The following is a 16,748-nucleotide window of genomic DNA, read 5'->3' on the forward strand; positions in this document are numbered from 1 at the left end:
ACAAAGGAGTGGCTGAATGGTGGTCTCTCCTGTTGTTTAAGAAAATGTCCACATTAATGAGAGCACAGGTCCATTAATGTGTGTGTATGTGTATTGTGTATTATATGTGTATACATACGTGTATATATGTACACACATACATACACACATATTCCTTTCGATGAATCACAGAAAACCTTTTTGCTATTTGCACATCAGTCCACTGTATGACTCTGGTAAAACAGGTTGTAGGCAGCATGAGCAGGTCATGTGGTGATGGGTAATGATTTTTCAAGTGGATTGTAACAACTAGCATTAGGCTGAGAGTGGGGAAAAATTACTATGACAAAGCGTGGCACCAGAGTGGCTAGAGCTTTTATTAAAAGGAAAATGTCCCTTTTCCTCTTACATATTCAATCTAATTCAGAAAGTATTTTCAAACCCCTTTTATGCCCAAGGTGAGAGGCAGTCTGGTATCGTGGCTAGTCAGGAATATCTGTCTAACTCTGACAAATACTGTCTGTGTGTTCCATCTCTGTCACCTGCTGGTCTCAGCCTTTGAGTACCCAGGCATCTCTTGAAGACAAGAAAGTTTGATCATGTTACTCCCTGACTCAATAGATGCCAATGCTTCCCTATTATCTCCAGGTCCACATAGAAACTCCTCTGTTGGGCATGATAATAATAGTACCCACTTCCTTGTTATAAGGATCAAAGGAGATAATATATGTAAAGCACTTCACAATCCTTTTAGTGCTATATATGCTATTATTATAAATTATTAATATTATTATTATTTACCAGCACTTGTGCTGGATTCCCTGGTGGGAAAATTCCCACAGGCTTCAGACGGTCATCTTCTTTTTTATTTCAATAAACATTTTTATTTAAAGTTTTTATTTCCAAATTCTATCCCTCCCCTCTCCCTGAGGCAGTAAGCAATCAGATATAGGTTATATATGTGCAATTATGTGAAACATCACCATAGTCATTTTGAATAAGAAAACTTGAATTGTACTGATTTCAAAAAGTCCTGGAAAGACTTGTATGAATTGATGTATAGTGAAGTGAGCAGAACTAAGAGAACATTGTGCACAGAGACAGCAATATTGTTTGATGAAGAACTGTGAATGGCTTAACTATTCTCAACAATACCATGATCCAAGACAATCCCAAAGGACTATTGATGAAACATACTATCCACCTCCAAAGAAAGAACTGATATTGATGAAACACAGACTTAAACATGCTATTTTTCACTTTCTTTCATTTTTTTCTTTTATTCAAGTTTTCTTATACAAAATGACTAATATGGTAATGTTTTACATAATTGTACATGTATAACCTATATCTGATTGCTTACTGCTTCAGGGAAGGGAGAGGGAAGGGAAGGAATGAGGGATAAAAATTGGAACCCAAAACTATAAATAAAAATGTTTATTACTTTAAAAAAAGAAAACTTGAATAAAAGAAAAATGAAAGAAAGAAAGTGAAAAATAGCATGCTTCAGTCTGTGTACTATTAATATCATTTCTTTCTTTGGAGGTGGATAGTATGGTTCATTAGTAGTCCTTTGGGATTGTCTTGGATCATTGTATTGCTGAGAATAGTTAAGTCATTCACAGTTCTTCATTAAACAGTATTGCTGTCTCCGTGCACAACATTCTTCTTGTTCTGCTCACTTCACTATACATCAGTTCATATAAGTCTTTCCAGGCCTTTCTGAAATCAGCCTGCTGGTCATTTCTTATAGCACAATAATATTCCATTACAATCATATATCACAACTTGTTTAGCTGAAGGGCATCCCTTTGATTTCCAATCCTTAGCCACCACAAAAAGAGCTGCTATAAATATTTTTGTACAAATAGGTCTATTTTTTTTTTGTATGTCTTTGGAATATAAACCTAGCAGTGGTATTGCTGGATCAAAGGGTATGCAGTTTTATAGCCCTTTGGGGATAGTTCCAAATTGCTCTCCAGAATGGTTGGATCTTTTTACAATTACACCAACAGGTGCAGCTAGGTGGCGCAGTGGATAGAGCACCGGCCCTGGAGTTAGGAGTACCTGAGTTCAAATCCGGCCTCAGACACTTAACACTTACTAGCTGTGTGACCCTGGGCAAGTCACTTAACCCCAATTGCCTCACTAAAAAAAACAAACAAAAAAACCAATTACACCAACAGTGGTTTAGTGTCCCCCACCCCCAGCCCCGGCCCCGGCCCCAACATCCAGTTCAGGCTGTCTTCTTATCTAGGCGTGGTTATATGAAGGGACATGAGATGATGATGTTTTCTGTAGATTTCTTGATCATTACTTAATCCAGTACTCATACAACCTTTCACACTGTCATTTTTTTTTTTTTTGGTGGGGCAATGAGGGTTAAGTGACTTGCCCAGGGTCACACAGCTAGTAAGTGTCTAGTGTCTGAGGTCAGATTTGAACTCAGGTCCTCCTGAATCTAGGGCCGGTGCTTTATCTACTGTGCCACCTAGCTGCCCCCCTTTTTTCTTTTTCTTTTCTTTTTTTTTTCACACTCATCTAAAACAGAAGTTTCCTATATCCAATTTTGAGGACTAATTGTCAGCAGAAAGAAATCGGTTTTTTCCCTAACTCTGTGTAATCCAGTAATTATATATTGAACATTTGTGATATACGTAGTACATAGTCTCTGCAGGTGATTTCAGTCATTTTGTCATTTGATTTTTTTTTGTCATTTTTTTATAGAAACAAAAGATACATCTATAAAATGATTACAGGAAAATACGATGCAATATATATTTAATATATATTAAAATACAATGCAATACATATTTAAATGCCAAATTGTGTTGTGAAGGCAGCAAATGCTATAAAGAGCTCAGAGAAAGGATAGATCACTATTGGTTGAAATAGGCAGGGAGGTGGGGGTGGCTAGGTGGCGCAGTGGATAAAGCACTGGCCCTCGACTCAGGAATACCTGAATTCAAATCCGGCCTCAGACACTTGACACTTACTAGCTGTGTGACCTTGGGCAAGTCACTTAACCCCCACTGCCCCGCAAAAAAAAAAAAAAAAGAAAGAAAGAAATAGGCAGGGACGTTTAATGGAGAAGATAGGATTTGAATTTGGATAGGTAAAATGTGTTTTTAAATGCATAGGGCAACTGAAATATAACATTCTTGTTGAGGGGTAGATGCAAATGAGATTGGATATCAGTTCAATTCAGTAAACATTTATTAAGTGCCAACTATGTGCCAGGCTGTACTAAGCACTGTGGATACCAGTAAGGAAAAGAAAGACAGTTGCAGCCCTCAAGGAGTTTACAATCTAATGGAGAAGACAACACACAAAAGGAGAAAGAATTGCACAGGAGCATCTTGTCCCATGGAATTAAAACCAGGCAGAGCGGCACATGCAAAGTGGAGTCCAATATGGAAGTCTGATTTCTACCATGATAAAGAAAGGCTGTGGTAGGAGTTTGGTGCTCCACCCTCCATTCCTCCAGTCAGAGGGAGGTGGGGGCCAAGGCTTGGGTTGGCAGCTTGGTGACGAGAAGGATTTCTTGTCCCATGGAGTTGGAACCGGCCAGAGCATCAGATGCAAAATGCATGGCAGTCTGAAGAATTTAGACTTCCAGGGAGTAATAAAGAACAGGAGAGGTTTGGAATAGATGTTGTATTTTCTTTATTATTATTATTATTTTTAGTGAGGCAATTGGGGTTAAGTGACTTGCCCAGGGTCACACAGCTAGTAAGTGTTAAGTGTCTGAGGCCTGATTTGAACTCAGGTGCTCCTGACTCCAGGGCCAGTGCTCTATCCACTGCACCACCTAGCTGCCCCTGTATTTTCTTTAAAAAAATTGCTAAATGTCTTTTGTGTTTTGGCTACAAATTGGGATGGAATTGACATGAAATGCCTGGGATAATTTTTGGTAACATTGCAAGTCATGCACTTGTAAGCCATTTTAGCTTCTTGGGTACAGGTTGAAAATTTAACATTGAATAGATCATCTTTTTGATTGTAAAGATGTGGTGTTATATAGTAAGAAAAAACAAGACTGAGATGAAACTTGGGTTGTAGTCTTGGTTTTGCCAGTGTCTGGCTACTGTATAAGACTTGGCCAAGTCATTTCATCCTTTGGATCTCGGTTTTCTCATCTGTAAAATGAGGAGTTTGAATGAAAAATGATTTTTGCAGCTCTATTTCTAACATTCTTTGACTCTTTTCTGCTTCATCTTTCCCCATTTGAAGGTGCCCTTTCCTCTAATGTTATCCATAGTCTTACCTTTGGCTTATGTTTCTCTTCTTTCTGTAAAACAGGGTGACTAAGGAAGTAGATGTAGCATCAAAAGAAGCCAAATCCTTTTTCAAGCAGAATGAGAAAGAAAAGGCCACCAACTGGTGTCCCTTCAGTACCATCGGCACTCCCAACAGGCTCTGGGTGAGTACCTGGGTTTGGATTTCAGATGATGACCTTGAATTTGGAGGGTAAAGGAGACAAAATGGTCTTTGTAGTAGTTACTGGTCTCATCTTTAGCTGTCATGATACTTAGAATGTTGTTATCCTGTGTAAATCACCTTCATGCTGTCTGGAGCCTGAAATATTGGCAAATAGAAGATATAAAGAAAAACTGAGATAGGTTTCTGTTTTCTAGCTTTGTCTCAAAGGAGGTACCTGGTTTTCATTACCTAGCACAACACTGAACACAAAATTAATGCTCAATTAATACTTGTTTGTCTAAAATAGTATTCGTTATACTCCCCTTTCTCTGGGCTGAGTGCATTTGGTCCACTGCAACCTCATGGGAAGCTAGGGAGAACAAAAATTCTTTGAGAAACAATGTCAGATATGTTTTCAAGAATCTAAAGTTTTTCTCCCTTCTGGTCTTCATTAACATTAGATTTATTTCTTCCTGTTAATATGAATAATATTTCTTCAAAAGAAATGGCAAATCTCATCTTGTGTTTAGCTTTCAGTTCAGAGTTATGCTTCCTTTGTAAGAAGGAAGTAGCAACAATACCATCTGAGAGACCTGTGTCCATGTCTTGCAAAGAGTTCAGCATTAATGATATATTTGATGGTTTCAAGCAAAAGAGAAATCCCATTTATCTTGACAGATGAGGCAAAGAAAAAACGATTTTCAGCTCTTATGCTGCCCATTTCTTTGATTTGAAAACTTGTAGGTACAATGGATAATAACTTAGGTGCTTAAATGAAAATGTCATCTCTTTAATGTGACTGTACATATATAACCTATATCAGATTACTTGCTGTCTTGGGGAGGGAGAGGAGGGATGGAGAAAAAATTGAAACTAAAAATCTTATAAAAACAATTGTTGAAAATTATCTCTAAATGTAACTGGAAAATAATAAAATATTTATATGGGGGGAAAAAAAAGAAAGTGTCATCTCATTTCAGGAAAGAATTATCCCAAGTTTTGTGGTGTTTGCTTTGGGTATAGGCACTTTAATAACTTGTCAGTTTGCAGATAGACCTCAAATATTTTAGTAGTGGTCTCAATCTGATAGGGTACAACTCTTCACTCTGTTTCTAGAAAGAGGTTTTGTTTCAACAGTGCAACCTCATTGACAGTAGTCCTTGTCCATGATATTCCTACTGTGTAATGGCTTCGTAGAAATTTGAAAGGGTAAAAGAGTTGAGTCATTGCTGCTTCTATATAGATGACCACAGTGTACATAAAAGGGAGATGTTGTTCTTATCTCTCTATTGATCTATCTGTATGCATTTATATGTACACATATGTTTATATATGTGTATAAATAGATGTGTGGGTATCTGTGGGTATACAGACACACACAGCTCTGGTTTTTCCCTTGAGCTCCAGTCAATCAATAAATGTTAAGTACCTACTATGTGCCAGTGAAAATTAAGTGCCTACCATGTGCTAGGCACTGTGCTAACCTAGGAATACAAAGAACGGCTGAAGACAATTCCTGCTGGCAAGGAGTGTGTCACAGTCTAGTGCTGGGGACAACATGCAAACAGCTATGTACAAACAGGCCATTTACAGGATAAATTGAAGATAAAACACAGAGGGAAGAAACTAGAATTAAAAGGGATGGGAAGGACTTCCTGCAGGTGATATTTTAGCTGGGATTTGAAGGAAACCAGGGAATGCAGGAGACAGAGATGAGAATGGAGAACATACCAGGGCCAGGGGACAGCCAGAGAAAATACCCAGAGTGGGAAGATGGAGGGTTTTGTTCAAGGAATAGCCAGGAGGCCTGTGTCACCGAATCAAAGAGTGTGTGATGGGGAGATGGAGTGTGAGGCATAAGAAGACAGGAAAGGAGGGAGGAGGAGCAGCATATGATTGGCTTTGAAAGGCAAGCATGCAGTTGCACCACAGACTGCCTCGTAAACATTTCAAACTGGTTGCCAAGAGACATTCTAAACTCAGTATGGCCAAAACAACTCATTCTCCTTCCCCCAAAACTCTCCCCTCTTCCAAACTTCCCTCTTTCTTCCATACCCCACCATTCTTCTGGTATTGTAGGTTTGTAACCTTGGCATTATTTTCCACACCTCCCTCTCCCCCATCCCACATATCCAGTTAGTTGCCAAACCTTGCCATTCCTATTTCCACAGCACCTTTTGCACCTGCCCCCTTCTCTTTACTCACATCTCCACAGCATCATTCCTTGCCCGGACTATTACAGTGTCTTCCTAATTGGTCTTTTTTGCCTCATCTTTCCACTCCATCCTCCGTTCAGCTGCCAAAGTGATTTTCTTTTGTTTTTTAAAAGTAATACTTTATTTTTTTCTCCACTTACAATTTAAAACCATTTAAAACTTTTTAAAAAAATTTTGAGCTCCAAATTCTATCCCTCCTTCTCTACTCTACCTCCTTCCTGAGGTAAGCAATCTGATATAGATTCTACATGTGCAATCATGTAAAACATTTTCATATTAGTCATTTTGTATAAGAAGACTCAAGTAATAAAGAAAGAAAAGAAAAAATAACATTTCAGTCTGTAATCAGACAGTATTCTTTCAGACACTAACAGTTCTTTCTCTGGAGTTGGATAGCATGCTTCATCATTAGTCCTTTGGGATTGTCTTGGTCCTTGTATTGCTGAAAATAGCTAAGTCATTCACAGTTCCTCATCAAACAGTATTGCTATTACAGTATATGGTGTTCTTCTGGTTCTGCTCACTTCACTTTGCATCAGTTCATGTAAGTCTTTCCAGGTTTTTCTGAAATCATCCTACTTATCATTTCTTATAGCACAGGAATAGTCCATCAAAATCATATACCACAGATTGTTCAGCCATTCCCCAGTTGATGAGCATTCCCTTGATTTCCAATTCTTAGCCACCACAAAAAGAGCTGCTATAAATATTTTTGTACAAATAGGTTCCTTTTTCCCTTTTTTTTTTTTTTTTTTGAAAAATCTCTTTGGGAGACAAACCTAGCAGTGGTATTTCTGGATCAAAGGGTATGCACAGTTTTGTAGCCCTTTGGGCATGGTTTCAAATTGCCCTCCAGAATGGTTGGATCAGTTCACAACTCTACCAACAGTGCATTAGTGTCCCAATTTCCCCAGATCCCCTACAACATTTGTCATTTTCCTTTTTTGTCATATTAGCCAATCTGATAGGTATGTGGTCTTACCTCAGAGTTGTTTTTCATATGTATTTCTCTAATCAATAGTGATTTAGAGCATTTTTTTATATGACTATTGATAGCTTTGATTTCCTTTCCTTTTTCTTTTTTTGCAGGGCAATGGGGGTTAAGTGACTTGCCCAGGGTCACACAGCTAGTAAGTGTCAAGTGTCTGAGGCCGGATTTGAACTCAGGTCCTCCTGAATCCAGGGCGGCTGCTTTATCCGCTGCGCCACTAGCTGCCCCCTGATTTCCTTTTCTTAAAACTGCCTGTTTATACAAAGTGATTTTATTTAAGCACAAATCTGACCTTAATATCCCTTACTCAGTAAATTCCCATGGCTCCTAATGCTTCTAGGATAAGATCTAAAGGCCCCTGTTTGGCTTTTTTGGGGGTTTTGGGTGGGACAGTGGGGTTAAGTGACTTGCCCAGGGTCACCCAGCTAGTAAGTGTCAAGTGTCTGAGGCCGAATTTGAACTCAGGTCCTTCTGAATCCAGGGCCGGTGCTTTATCCACTGTGCCACCTAGCTGCCCCGTGTTTGGCTTTTAATGCCCTTCACAGCCTAGTCCCAACCCACAACTTGAATAGGGCCCGGCGCCTTGGAGTTAGGCAGAGCTCGGTTTAAGGTTATAGCTCAGGCACTTATTAGCTATGTGATCCCCAGGACAGAGGTTCCTAAAAACGCCAAATTACTTAACCTCCTCTACTTGTTTCTTTATCTGTAACTTGAAGGGGTTGGGCTTGAAAGTTCCTACATTCCTGTCTGTCTCTGAATCTGACGCTGTGATCCTGTCTTTACAGCCTCAGTTACCCTTCTCCCCATACTCTGTGCTCTTCATGCACTCTGCTATCTCTGGACTTGCCACTGGCTGTCCACCATGTCTGGGCCACACTCTTTCATCGCCCCCCACCTCATAAAACCTCTCCCTTCCTCTAAGATGCAGTTCATCATGACCTCTCTGTGAATGAAGTTTTTCTTGATCTTCCCAAAATGCCAGTGCCCCCCTGACTTCCTTGTATTTATTCTGTATGTATTTATACATGTACATGTTGGCTCCCTGATAGATTGTAAACTTCTGGAGCATAAGGATGGTTTCATTCTTTGCATTTCTAGCCCCATCACCTGTTGGGTAGGAAAGGCTTGTTGATTTTGAGCAGTGTGATGCAGGGATGGTGAGTTGATCCAGAGAATACCTGACTACCATGTCCATTTCAGAAGCAGTGGTTGTATTGATTTGATTCCTGTGCCTAGAACAGGAGGGGAAAAGCCCAGGGGATGACAAGGAAGGGGAGGAGAAGGGTACATGAGTCAGAAGAACAGTTGGCAAGATGGGTCAATTGAAATAATTCAGCTTCGGGTTGGGAGTTCCAAACTGAGTGGATTACCCACCAAAGGACTGTGCATGATTTCTAGGGATCCAGTAAGGAGGATACTGGGTTCTTTTCAGATAGGGTAACATGCTGGATGGGTTGTGAAGCCCATCTGGGCTGGAGCCGGCTAGATAGAGTGGGCTAGGGGAATTTGTACTCAGCAGGTAAGACAGCTCAGCCCCAGGTTGGGAATTTCACGCTGAGTAAGTAGACTCGGGAACTGGAGGCATGGGTTTCTTGAGCTTTACTACAGATAGGGGGCAACATCAGGGAAATGGTAAGATGGTGTGTGGGTAGATAGCAGCATGGGCTGAGGACGTATGGCCTAGCTCGAGACTCACCAGAGTGCTCCAGGTTTTTGGATGAAGACCAACCAAGAGTGCTAGAGACAACATCAAATTTTGAAATAAGCCAGAAGCTGACTCTCTGAGGGGCTAAGCACCATATGTTTGAATTGAACTCTGAGCTCCTACAGGTGTAGCCGTGCTTGGGAAAGGTCCAGGACTGAGGGAAGTTTGACTCCACTTGGAGTTTGCCATGCTGTCCAGACTGGCATAATCCATCATTGCAAAAAAATAGCATCTGACCCTGACTCTGAATGTGGAGGGCATGGAATAGCTTTTCAAGGGAAGAATCTTCATGAATAATACAACTTATTAGGCAGAAATTATTCTAATGCAGTAAAATAAATTCTCTGCAAGCTTTTATCATCTTTACTTTAGGAAACACTTCACTTTTCAGAATTGCCCAGTAAAAGCACTGCATTTGTTTACTTCTTGCCTCTCTAAACAGATTTAAACAATACAGTAAAAGCAGAACAGGGGGCTTAAACATCTCGTTCTTCATCTCTTGCTAATGAAACAAGGCAGAAGTTTTGGAAGAGCAAATGTTTGTAGCTGAAAATGCATTTCCTCTACATGTTTAGCATAGAAACCACTAGTTTGGGCTATAAAAAAACCAAGGTTTATCCTTGGAAAAAGAGTAGGCCAAACACCCGACTCTAATTAGAGGCAGGAGTCAAAGGCAAATAACGATGTTCTCTCTCTGCATTGGCAGTAGAAAAGGCAGCACTCTGGTTTGTCTCTGGGTTCCATGATCTCGTGGCTCCGCAGATGCTCACTTACCATGGGTTCTGACTCACTGAGAGTTTGGGATAGTCTAGTGAAGTGTGGTCTTGTCTGGGACTAGCTATAAAGCTCTGAGTTTTTGGATGGAAAAGTGCTGGTGTCGACAAATGGGAGGGTGCTAAAGATAACCTGAAATATTGGAATATGCCCAAAAGCTAACTGTAGGGTAGATAAAAAGCATATGTTTAACGTGATCTATGAAATGTGACTACAGGTATAAGCTAGCTGTGCTTGTGAGGATGGGCCCTGTAAGTATTATTAGCCAATTGTTCAATGGCCTCTAACAGCATTTCTGGGAAGTCTTAAGTAGCTCTGGACTTCAGCCCAGCATTCCCCTTCTTCCACCAATTGGGCTACTGGATTGAAAATGAAGGGTAAAAAGTGATACCCCTTCTCCTTCCTCCACCCTTGCCTTTGCCTTGAATCTGTTCTTCCAAAGCTAGAGCAGAAAGTTTCAGACAGGGAAAAATTGGATATGGCCTAACAGTCTAAAAAAAATCAGCCTTGACTAATGAGTGTTATAATTTATCAGCCCAATATGCTGTACATTGATTGGAATAGCCTTTTGGTTCCTCCACCTTAAAGAGAGAGGAGCATTTTTCTTGTCCGTGCAATTAACGGACCTTGTTCCTCTTAAAACTCTTTAGGCTCAAGTTAACATGAACTTTGAGGGGAAAAGGGGGGAGTGGGGCAGCTAGGTGATGCTGTGGATAAAGCACTGACCCTGGATTCAAGAGGACCTGAGTTCAAATCCTGCCTCAGACACTTGACACTTACTAGCTGTGTGACCCTGGGCAAGTCACTTAACCCTCATTGCCCGCCCCCCCCCCCCCATAAAGAAATAAAAATAAAAACTATACAAAGTTCATCTGTTTGTGTTGTGGGGTTTTTTTGGGGGTACCACCTAGCTTCCCCCTATAGTTTTTAAAATGTAAATTACTATTGCTCAAACTGTTGGATTATTATTGAATTTTACACTTACATAACAGAAATCAGTCCCAATCACATTGGTAGGTGGAAGATTTCATCTTTTATTCATTCTCCTAACTCTATTCTGACAAATCAGACAGTTAAGATATATGAACTTTTTTAAAGCCCTCTTAGAGGAGTTTTTAAAATAAGGAAAAATATGAAATTTAAACTTAAAATTCTGCCACATTGTTTCAGTTGTACAAAAAAAGGAACAAAGGTTCCCTTCATTGTTCACAACAAATATACTCTCATCAACAAAAGGTCTCAGATGTTAGATTTCTTGCTGAAATAAAGGCCCATCTTTTTAACATCAAAAATATTTTCCTTGTCATAGCTATATGGCTCCAACATTTGGATAAAGTTCACAGAAATGTCAGTAGAGAGGGCACATGGTAAATATAAGCAGGCTGCTTTATAATTGAAGAATTTAATGACAGGAGCAGCATAAAGCATATCATTAGAAAGGTAGATTGAAGACCAGAAAAAGAAGTGAGCCAGTAATGTAGTGAGGGTAAGCTATAACAAATGGACAGCCCACTTTCTTGTTCTGTGTCTCTGCAATATCAAGAGATAGAGAGGAAGCCCCCCGTGATATCCCCCCCCCCACCCCAGGCTTTTGGGCAGAACTTCTTAAAATTTGTAGGAGGTCTTGGCATAGAATGAGACAGTATGAGTGGGCTATGACTGTACTGAGAGGAAAAGCCTAAATTGATGAGATCACAGATCCATTTAAGTGTCCAAAGTAAAGGGAGCTGGTGAGTGATGTTCCCATTCATTGTATTCCATTCTGATATGTCCATGTCTGCCATGTTGTATTGAGTACCAGGCAGGCACCACAGTTTAGGAAGGACATTGATAAACAGGATTGCATCCAGAGAAACACTTAGGAAAGAACCGGAGCCTATGGTTGGAATGCTTAGCCGGGAGAAAAGACTGAAAGGGACATAATCATTATCTTCACATGTGGAAGAGTTCTGCTCTCTTTGGCCCCAGAGGACAGAGACAGGAGCAGTGGGTTGGAATTATGGAGGCAAGTTTCAGCTGGATTTCAGGAAAAGCTTCCTTGGAGAACTGGCCCAAAGTGGAATGGGGAATAGGCAGCTTGGGGGCAAAGGGTTCTCTGTCACTGGGTGTCTCTAAGCACCCTTGTCAGGGGTGATGTAAAGAGAATTTCTGTTCAGGTAAAGTTAATTTCTGAGGTCCTTGCCAACTCTTTGTTTGTTTGGGTTTTGGGCGGGGGGGCGGGGGGGGGGTGCGTTGTGAGGCAGTTGGGGTTAAGTGACTTGCCTAGGGTCACACAGCTAGTAAGTGTTAAGTGTCTGAGGTCGGATTTGATCTCAGGTCCTCCTGAATCCAGGGCCAGTGCTCTATCCACTGTGCCACCTAGCTGCCCCACCCTTGCCAACTCTTGAGATTCTGTGAGTCTGCCTAATGAAGGTCCCTAGAAGTCTTATTAGAGAATACTTGGATGTTTTAGGTACCCCAACTGTATTGTTATTAACTTAACTATCTGTTCTGAAATGTGAGCTTCCTGATGGGATTGTGAGGACTCGTGCTCCCTGCTGCACTCCAGCCTTTAAGTTCCATGATATATTAAATATATTAGTCTGCTTGGCTTGTTTCTAACCCTTTGAAGTATGCCTTTTGGAGCTGCTGGACCTGAAAATTACATGAATTTGCAATAGAAGGAAACATTTTTTTAAATTTAAGAAGATCCCGTCTCCTTCCCAGGAAGGATGAATGCTACTGAATTTGCTAGAAGAAGGCTGGATCTGGTAGATGTAGAAGGTGTCTTCAACTTCACATTCTGGACCATGAGCAGTGGCTGAGCCAATACACAGGAGGAATCAGGAGAAGAGATTCTAAATTCCTTTTTTTCAGAGAGAGATGTTGATGAGTGACCAAGATATGGCAGGAGAAGAGGGTGAGGATAGTTCCAAAGATCTGCTGATTTTTTTGTGATCTTTCTTCTGACATAAAGAGGAAAGAGAAATTGTGCCTGAAAACCTTACTTATCACTCAGAGCACAGATGAAGTCTCATCAGGGCTAATAAATTAGATCAAATGATAAACCTTCAGTGGAAGAAGACTGTTACCATGGCAATTAAATGCTTTTCTGTTGCCACCTGGCTTCTGTCAATGCAGTCTAAATACTGCCAGTAAGTACAGTGACATACTGAGAATTGCTTCTGGAGGCTTGTAGTATCATTGAAGGTTAAGATGGAGGAAATAAATATTGACCTGTTTGGCCAGATTGCTGGAGTTTTCAGAGGGAAATTCCTTTATGGAATTATTTTAATATTTTACAACCCTACTGTAAATTGTAGATTTACAATAAAGAGTATTGTAAAATACATAAGTAGCAATATATACTGTCCAGAGAAGGAAAGAACAATTTTCCCTACCAGGTTATGTTCTTTGAAATTTTCCAGTGAAATTACATGCTAACTTTTCCTTTATCATCTTCTCTGGACGAGAAGCAGACCTCCTTCTAGAGATAGTACAGTAATTTTAAGAAACCTATGGGCGTGGGGCAGCTAGGTGGTGCAGTGGATAGAGCACCGGCCCTGGAATCAGGAGTACCTGAGTTCAAATCCGGCCTCAGACACTTAACACTTACTAGCTGTGTGACCTTGGGCAAGTCACTTAACCCCAATTGCCTCACCTAAAAATAAAAACAAAAACAAAAAAAACAAGAAACCTATGGGCGTAGGGCCTACTGCTTAGTCAGCCATCTGGTATATAGACCTTCGTGTCTATTTCTTCCTGAAATGAGGCCCATCTCTTTAACACTAGTAATATTTTCTTTGTCATGCTGTATGGCTCCAAGTTATGGATCCCCCAGTTTCAAAAACTTAAAAGTTAATTCACACATGGGTCAATAGCTGTCTCCCTCATAGCAGGTTCCTTTGATGCTCTATTAAAGGTGAGAAAGGAGTCAGAATCTTCTTGGGATTGACACCATGCCAGTTAGGAGCAAGGATAGAAAGCATTCCTTTACAGGTGATTAATTCAAATCAATTCAGTAATTATTAAGTACCTACTATGTCTAAGACATTGGTCTAGGGACTGTTGGGGATCCAGGGATGAATAAGACATTGAATATAATACAGAATAGATAGGATATGTGCACAGTAAGGTAAGGTATAATATATAGCTTAAGACATACAAATGCTTCTGAGATTCATAAACATTCTGAGAGGGGGGATCACTTCTAGTCAGTGGATTAGGGAAGGCTTCATGGAGAAGCTGTATCTAGTTGTACTCTAGATCTGGGGATAGATAAGGGTTTTGACATGCACAGAGAAGAGATTACAGGCACGGAGAGAAGAACATGAGCAAAAGCCTGAAGCCAGGAAAGCAGTCTTGTTCAGGATTGATGAGCAATCATTGTGCCTGGAACTTGGAATATATAAAGAAGTAATGAGAGATAAGCCCTGAAAAGATAGCTTAGGGCTATGTTGTAGAAGGCCTTGAACATCAGACTAAGAAGTCTGGACCTATTTAGTTTAGGACTGTGGTAGAGTGGGTGTCCACTGAAGAGTTTTTAGCAGGGAAGTAAATGTGTTTAGAGCTGTGCTTTAGGAAGCAGTACAGTATATAGAAGAATAAATTGGACAGAGTAGACTCTGATGATGGGGGAAATTGGTTAGTGGTCGAAGTCACTGTTTTTCAAAACTTTTGGCCCCAAGACTCCTTTATACTCTTGAAAATTATTGAGGGGGAGACCACTGTATACAGTAACAGCAATATTGTTTGAAGATTAAGTATGAATGACTTAGCTCTTCTTAGCAATACAGTGATCCAAGACAATTGCAAAGGACTCATGATGAAAAGTGCTGTCTACCCTCCAGAGAAAGGACAGATGGAAGGCAGCTAGGGTGGTGCAGTGGATAGGAGCACTGGACCTGGATTCAGGAGGACCTGAGTTCAAATCTGACCTCAGACACTTGACACTTACTAGCTGTGTGGACCCTGGGCAAGTCACCAAAAAGAAAGAAAGGAAAAAAAAAGAAAGGGCAAATGGGAGTCTGAATGCAAGCGAAGCATACCTCTTTTTTCATTTATGTTTTTGTGGTTTATTTGTCTGTCTTCTTTCACAACCTGACTGATATGGAAATATGTTTTGCATGATTGTAGTGTATAACCTATATCTTATCATTTTGGGAGAGAGAAGGATGAGAATTCGAAACTCAAAATTTTTTTTAAATGAATATTAAAAAATTGTCATTATATGTAATTGGGGAAAATGTTGTTTAAGAAAGAGATACTTACCATATTAGAAATCAAAAATAGATAAATTTTTAAAATATTTATTAATTCACTTTAAAATGACAATAAGAAACCATAACATGTTGACATAAATAATCTTTTTCATTAAAAATATCTATTTTCTAACAAAATTTGGTGGGAAGACCGACAGTTTTCCATATTTTTGCAAATCTTTTTCATTCTTATATCTGCCTCTGCATTCTTCTGTTGAGATATATTGCTCTGGTTGAAGTATATGAAGAAAATGTGGCCTTCTCCTGATAAGTAGTTAGAAAGGGGATTTTAATAGGTATAGAATGTCTTAGAGTTATTATGAAAATAGTTTTGGGAGAATTGCTGGTTTAGGTGAAAGGTGAGAGATAATGGACATGGCTAGAAAAGGAAGACTGCTAGAGATATTGTGGCTGAAAATTAACAGGACTTGGCAATTGATTACATGTGGGAACTAAGAGCAAGGGAATAGTCCGAAGTGACGCCAAGCCTTTAATCCTGCATAACCAGGAGACTGGAAGTGGTTTTTTGTTTTGTTTTTAATAAAAGTATTTTATTATTTTCCAGTTACATGTAGAGATAGTTTTCAGCATTTGTTTATATAAGATTTCCAATTTCAAATGTTTCTCCCTCTCCTAGACAGCAGGCAATCCGATATAGGTTATATACATACATAGATATAGATATAGATATACCCCAACACATATATATGTATACACACATATACATATACATAACAACATTAAACATATTTCTGCATCAGTCATGCTATAAGAGAAGAATCAGAGCAATAAGGAAAAACCTCAAAATAGAAAAACAACAGCACCAAAAATAAAAGAATAGTATGGTTCAATCAGCATCCATATTCCACAGTTCTTTTTTTTTCTTTTTCTGGATTTGGAGGAGCCTTTTCCATCTTGAGTCCCCTGGAACTTTCTTGTACCATTGTATCGGTGAGAAGAATCTAGTCTATCACAGTTGATCAACACATAATGTTGATGATACTGTGTATAATGTTATTCTAGTCCTGCTCATCTCACTCATCAGTTCATGCAAGTCCTTCAAGGTTTCTCTGAACTCCTCTTGCTCATCGTTTCTTACAGCACAATAGAATTCCATTACATTCATATACCATAACTTGTCCAGCCATTCCCCAAGTGATGGGCAACCCCTCAATTTCCAATTCCTTGCCACCACAAAAAGAGCAGCTATAAATATTTTTGTACATGTGGATCCTTTTCCCTTTTCTATGATCTCTTTGGGAAAAAGACCGAACAGTGGTATTGCTGGGTCAAAGGGTATGCACAGCTTTATAACCCTTTGGACATAATTCCAAATTGCTCTCCAGAATGGTTGGATCAGCTTCACAGAACATTAGTGTTCCAATTTTTCCACAGCTTCTCCAACATTTATTATTTTCTTT

The 16,748-nt window shown here is 39.7% G+C and overlaps 1 protein-coding gene across 1 annotated transcript in view; it reads left to right on the top strand.

The window, feature by feature from the left end:
- Positions 1-16,748, top strand: part of CFDP1 (craniofacial development protein 1) — a 158,579-nt gene that overhangs the window by 33,097 nt on the left and 108,734 nt on the right. Inside the window, 2 exon segments of the mRNA XM_043988887.1 lie at positions 4,282-4,351; positions 4,353-4,402. Of these exon segments, the coding sequence (XP_043844822.1) occupies positions 4,282-4,351; positions 4,353-4,402 (120 nt within the window).

The sequence above is a fragment of the Dromiciops gliroides genome, chromosome 2 (assembly GCF_019393635.1).
Source record: "Dromiciops gliroides isolate mDroGli1 chromosome 2, mDroGli1.pri, whole genome shotgun sequence".
NCBI lineage: Eukaryota > Metazoa > Chordata > Mammalia > Microbiotheria > Microbiotheriidae > Dromiciops > Dromiciops gliroides.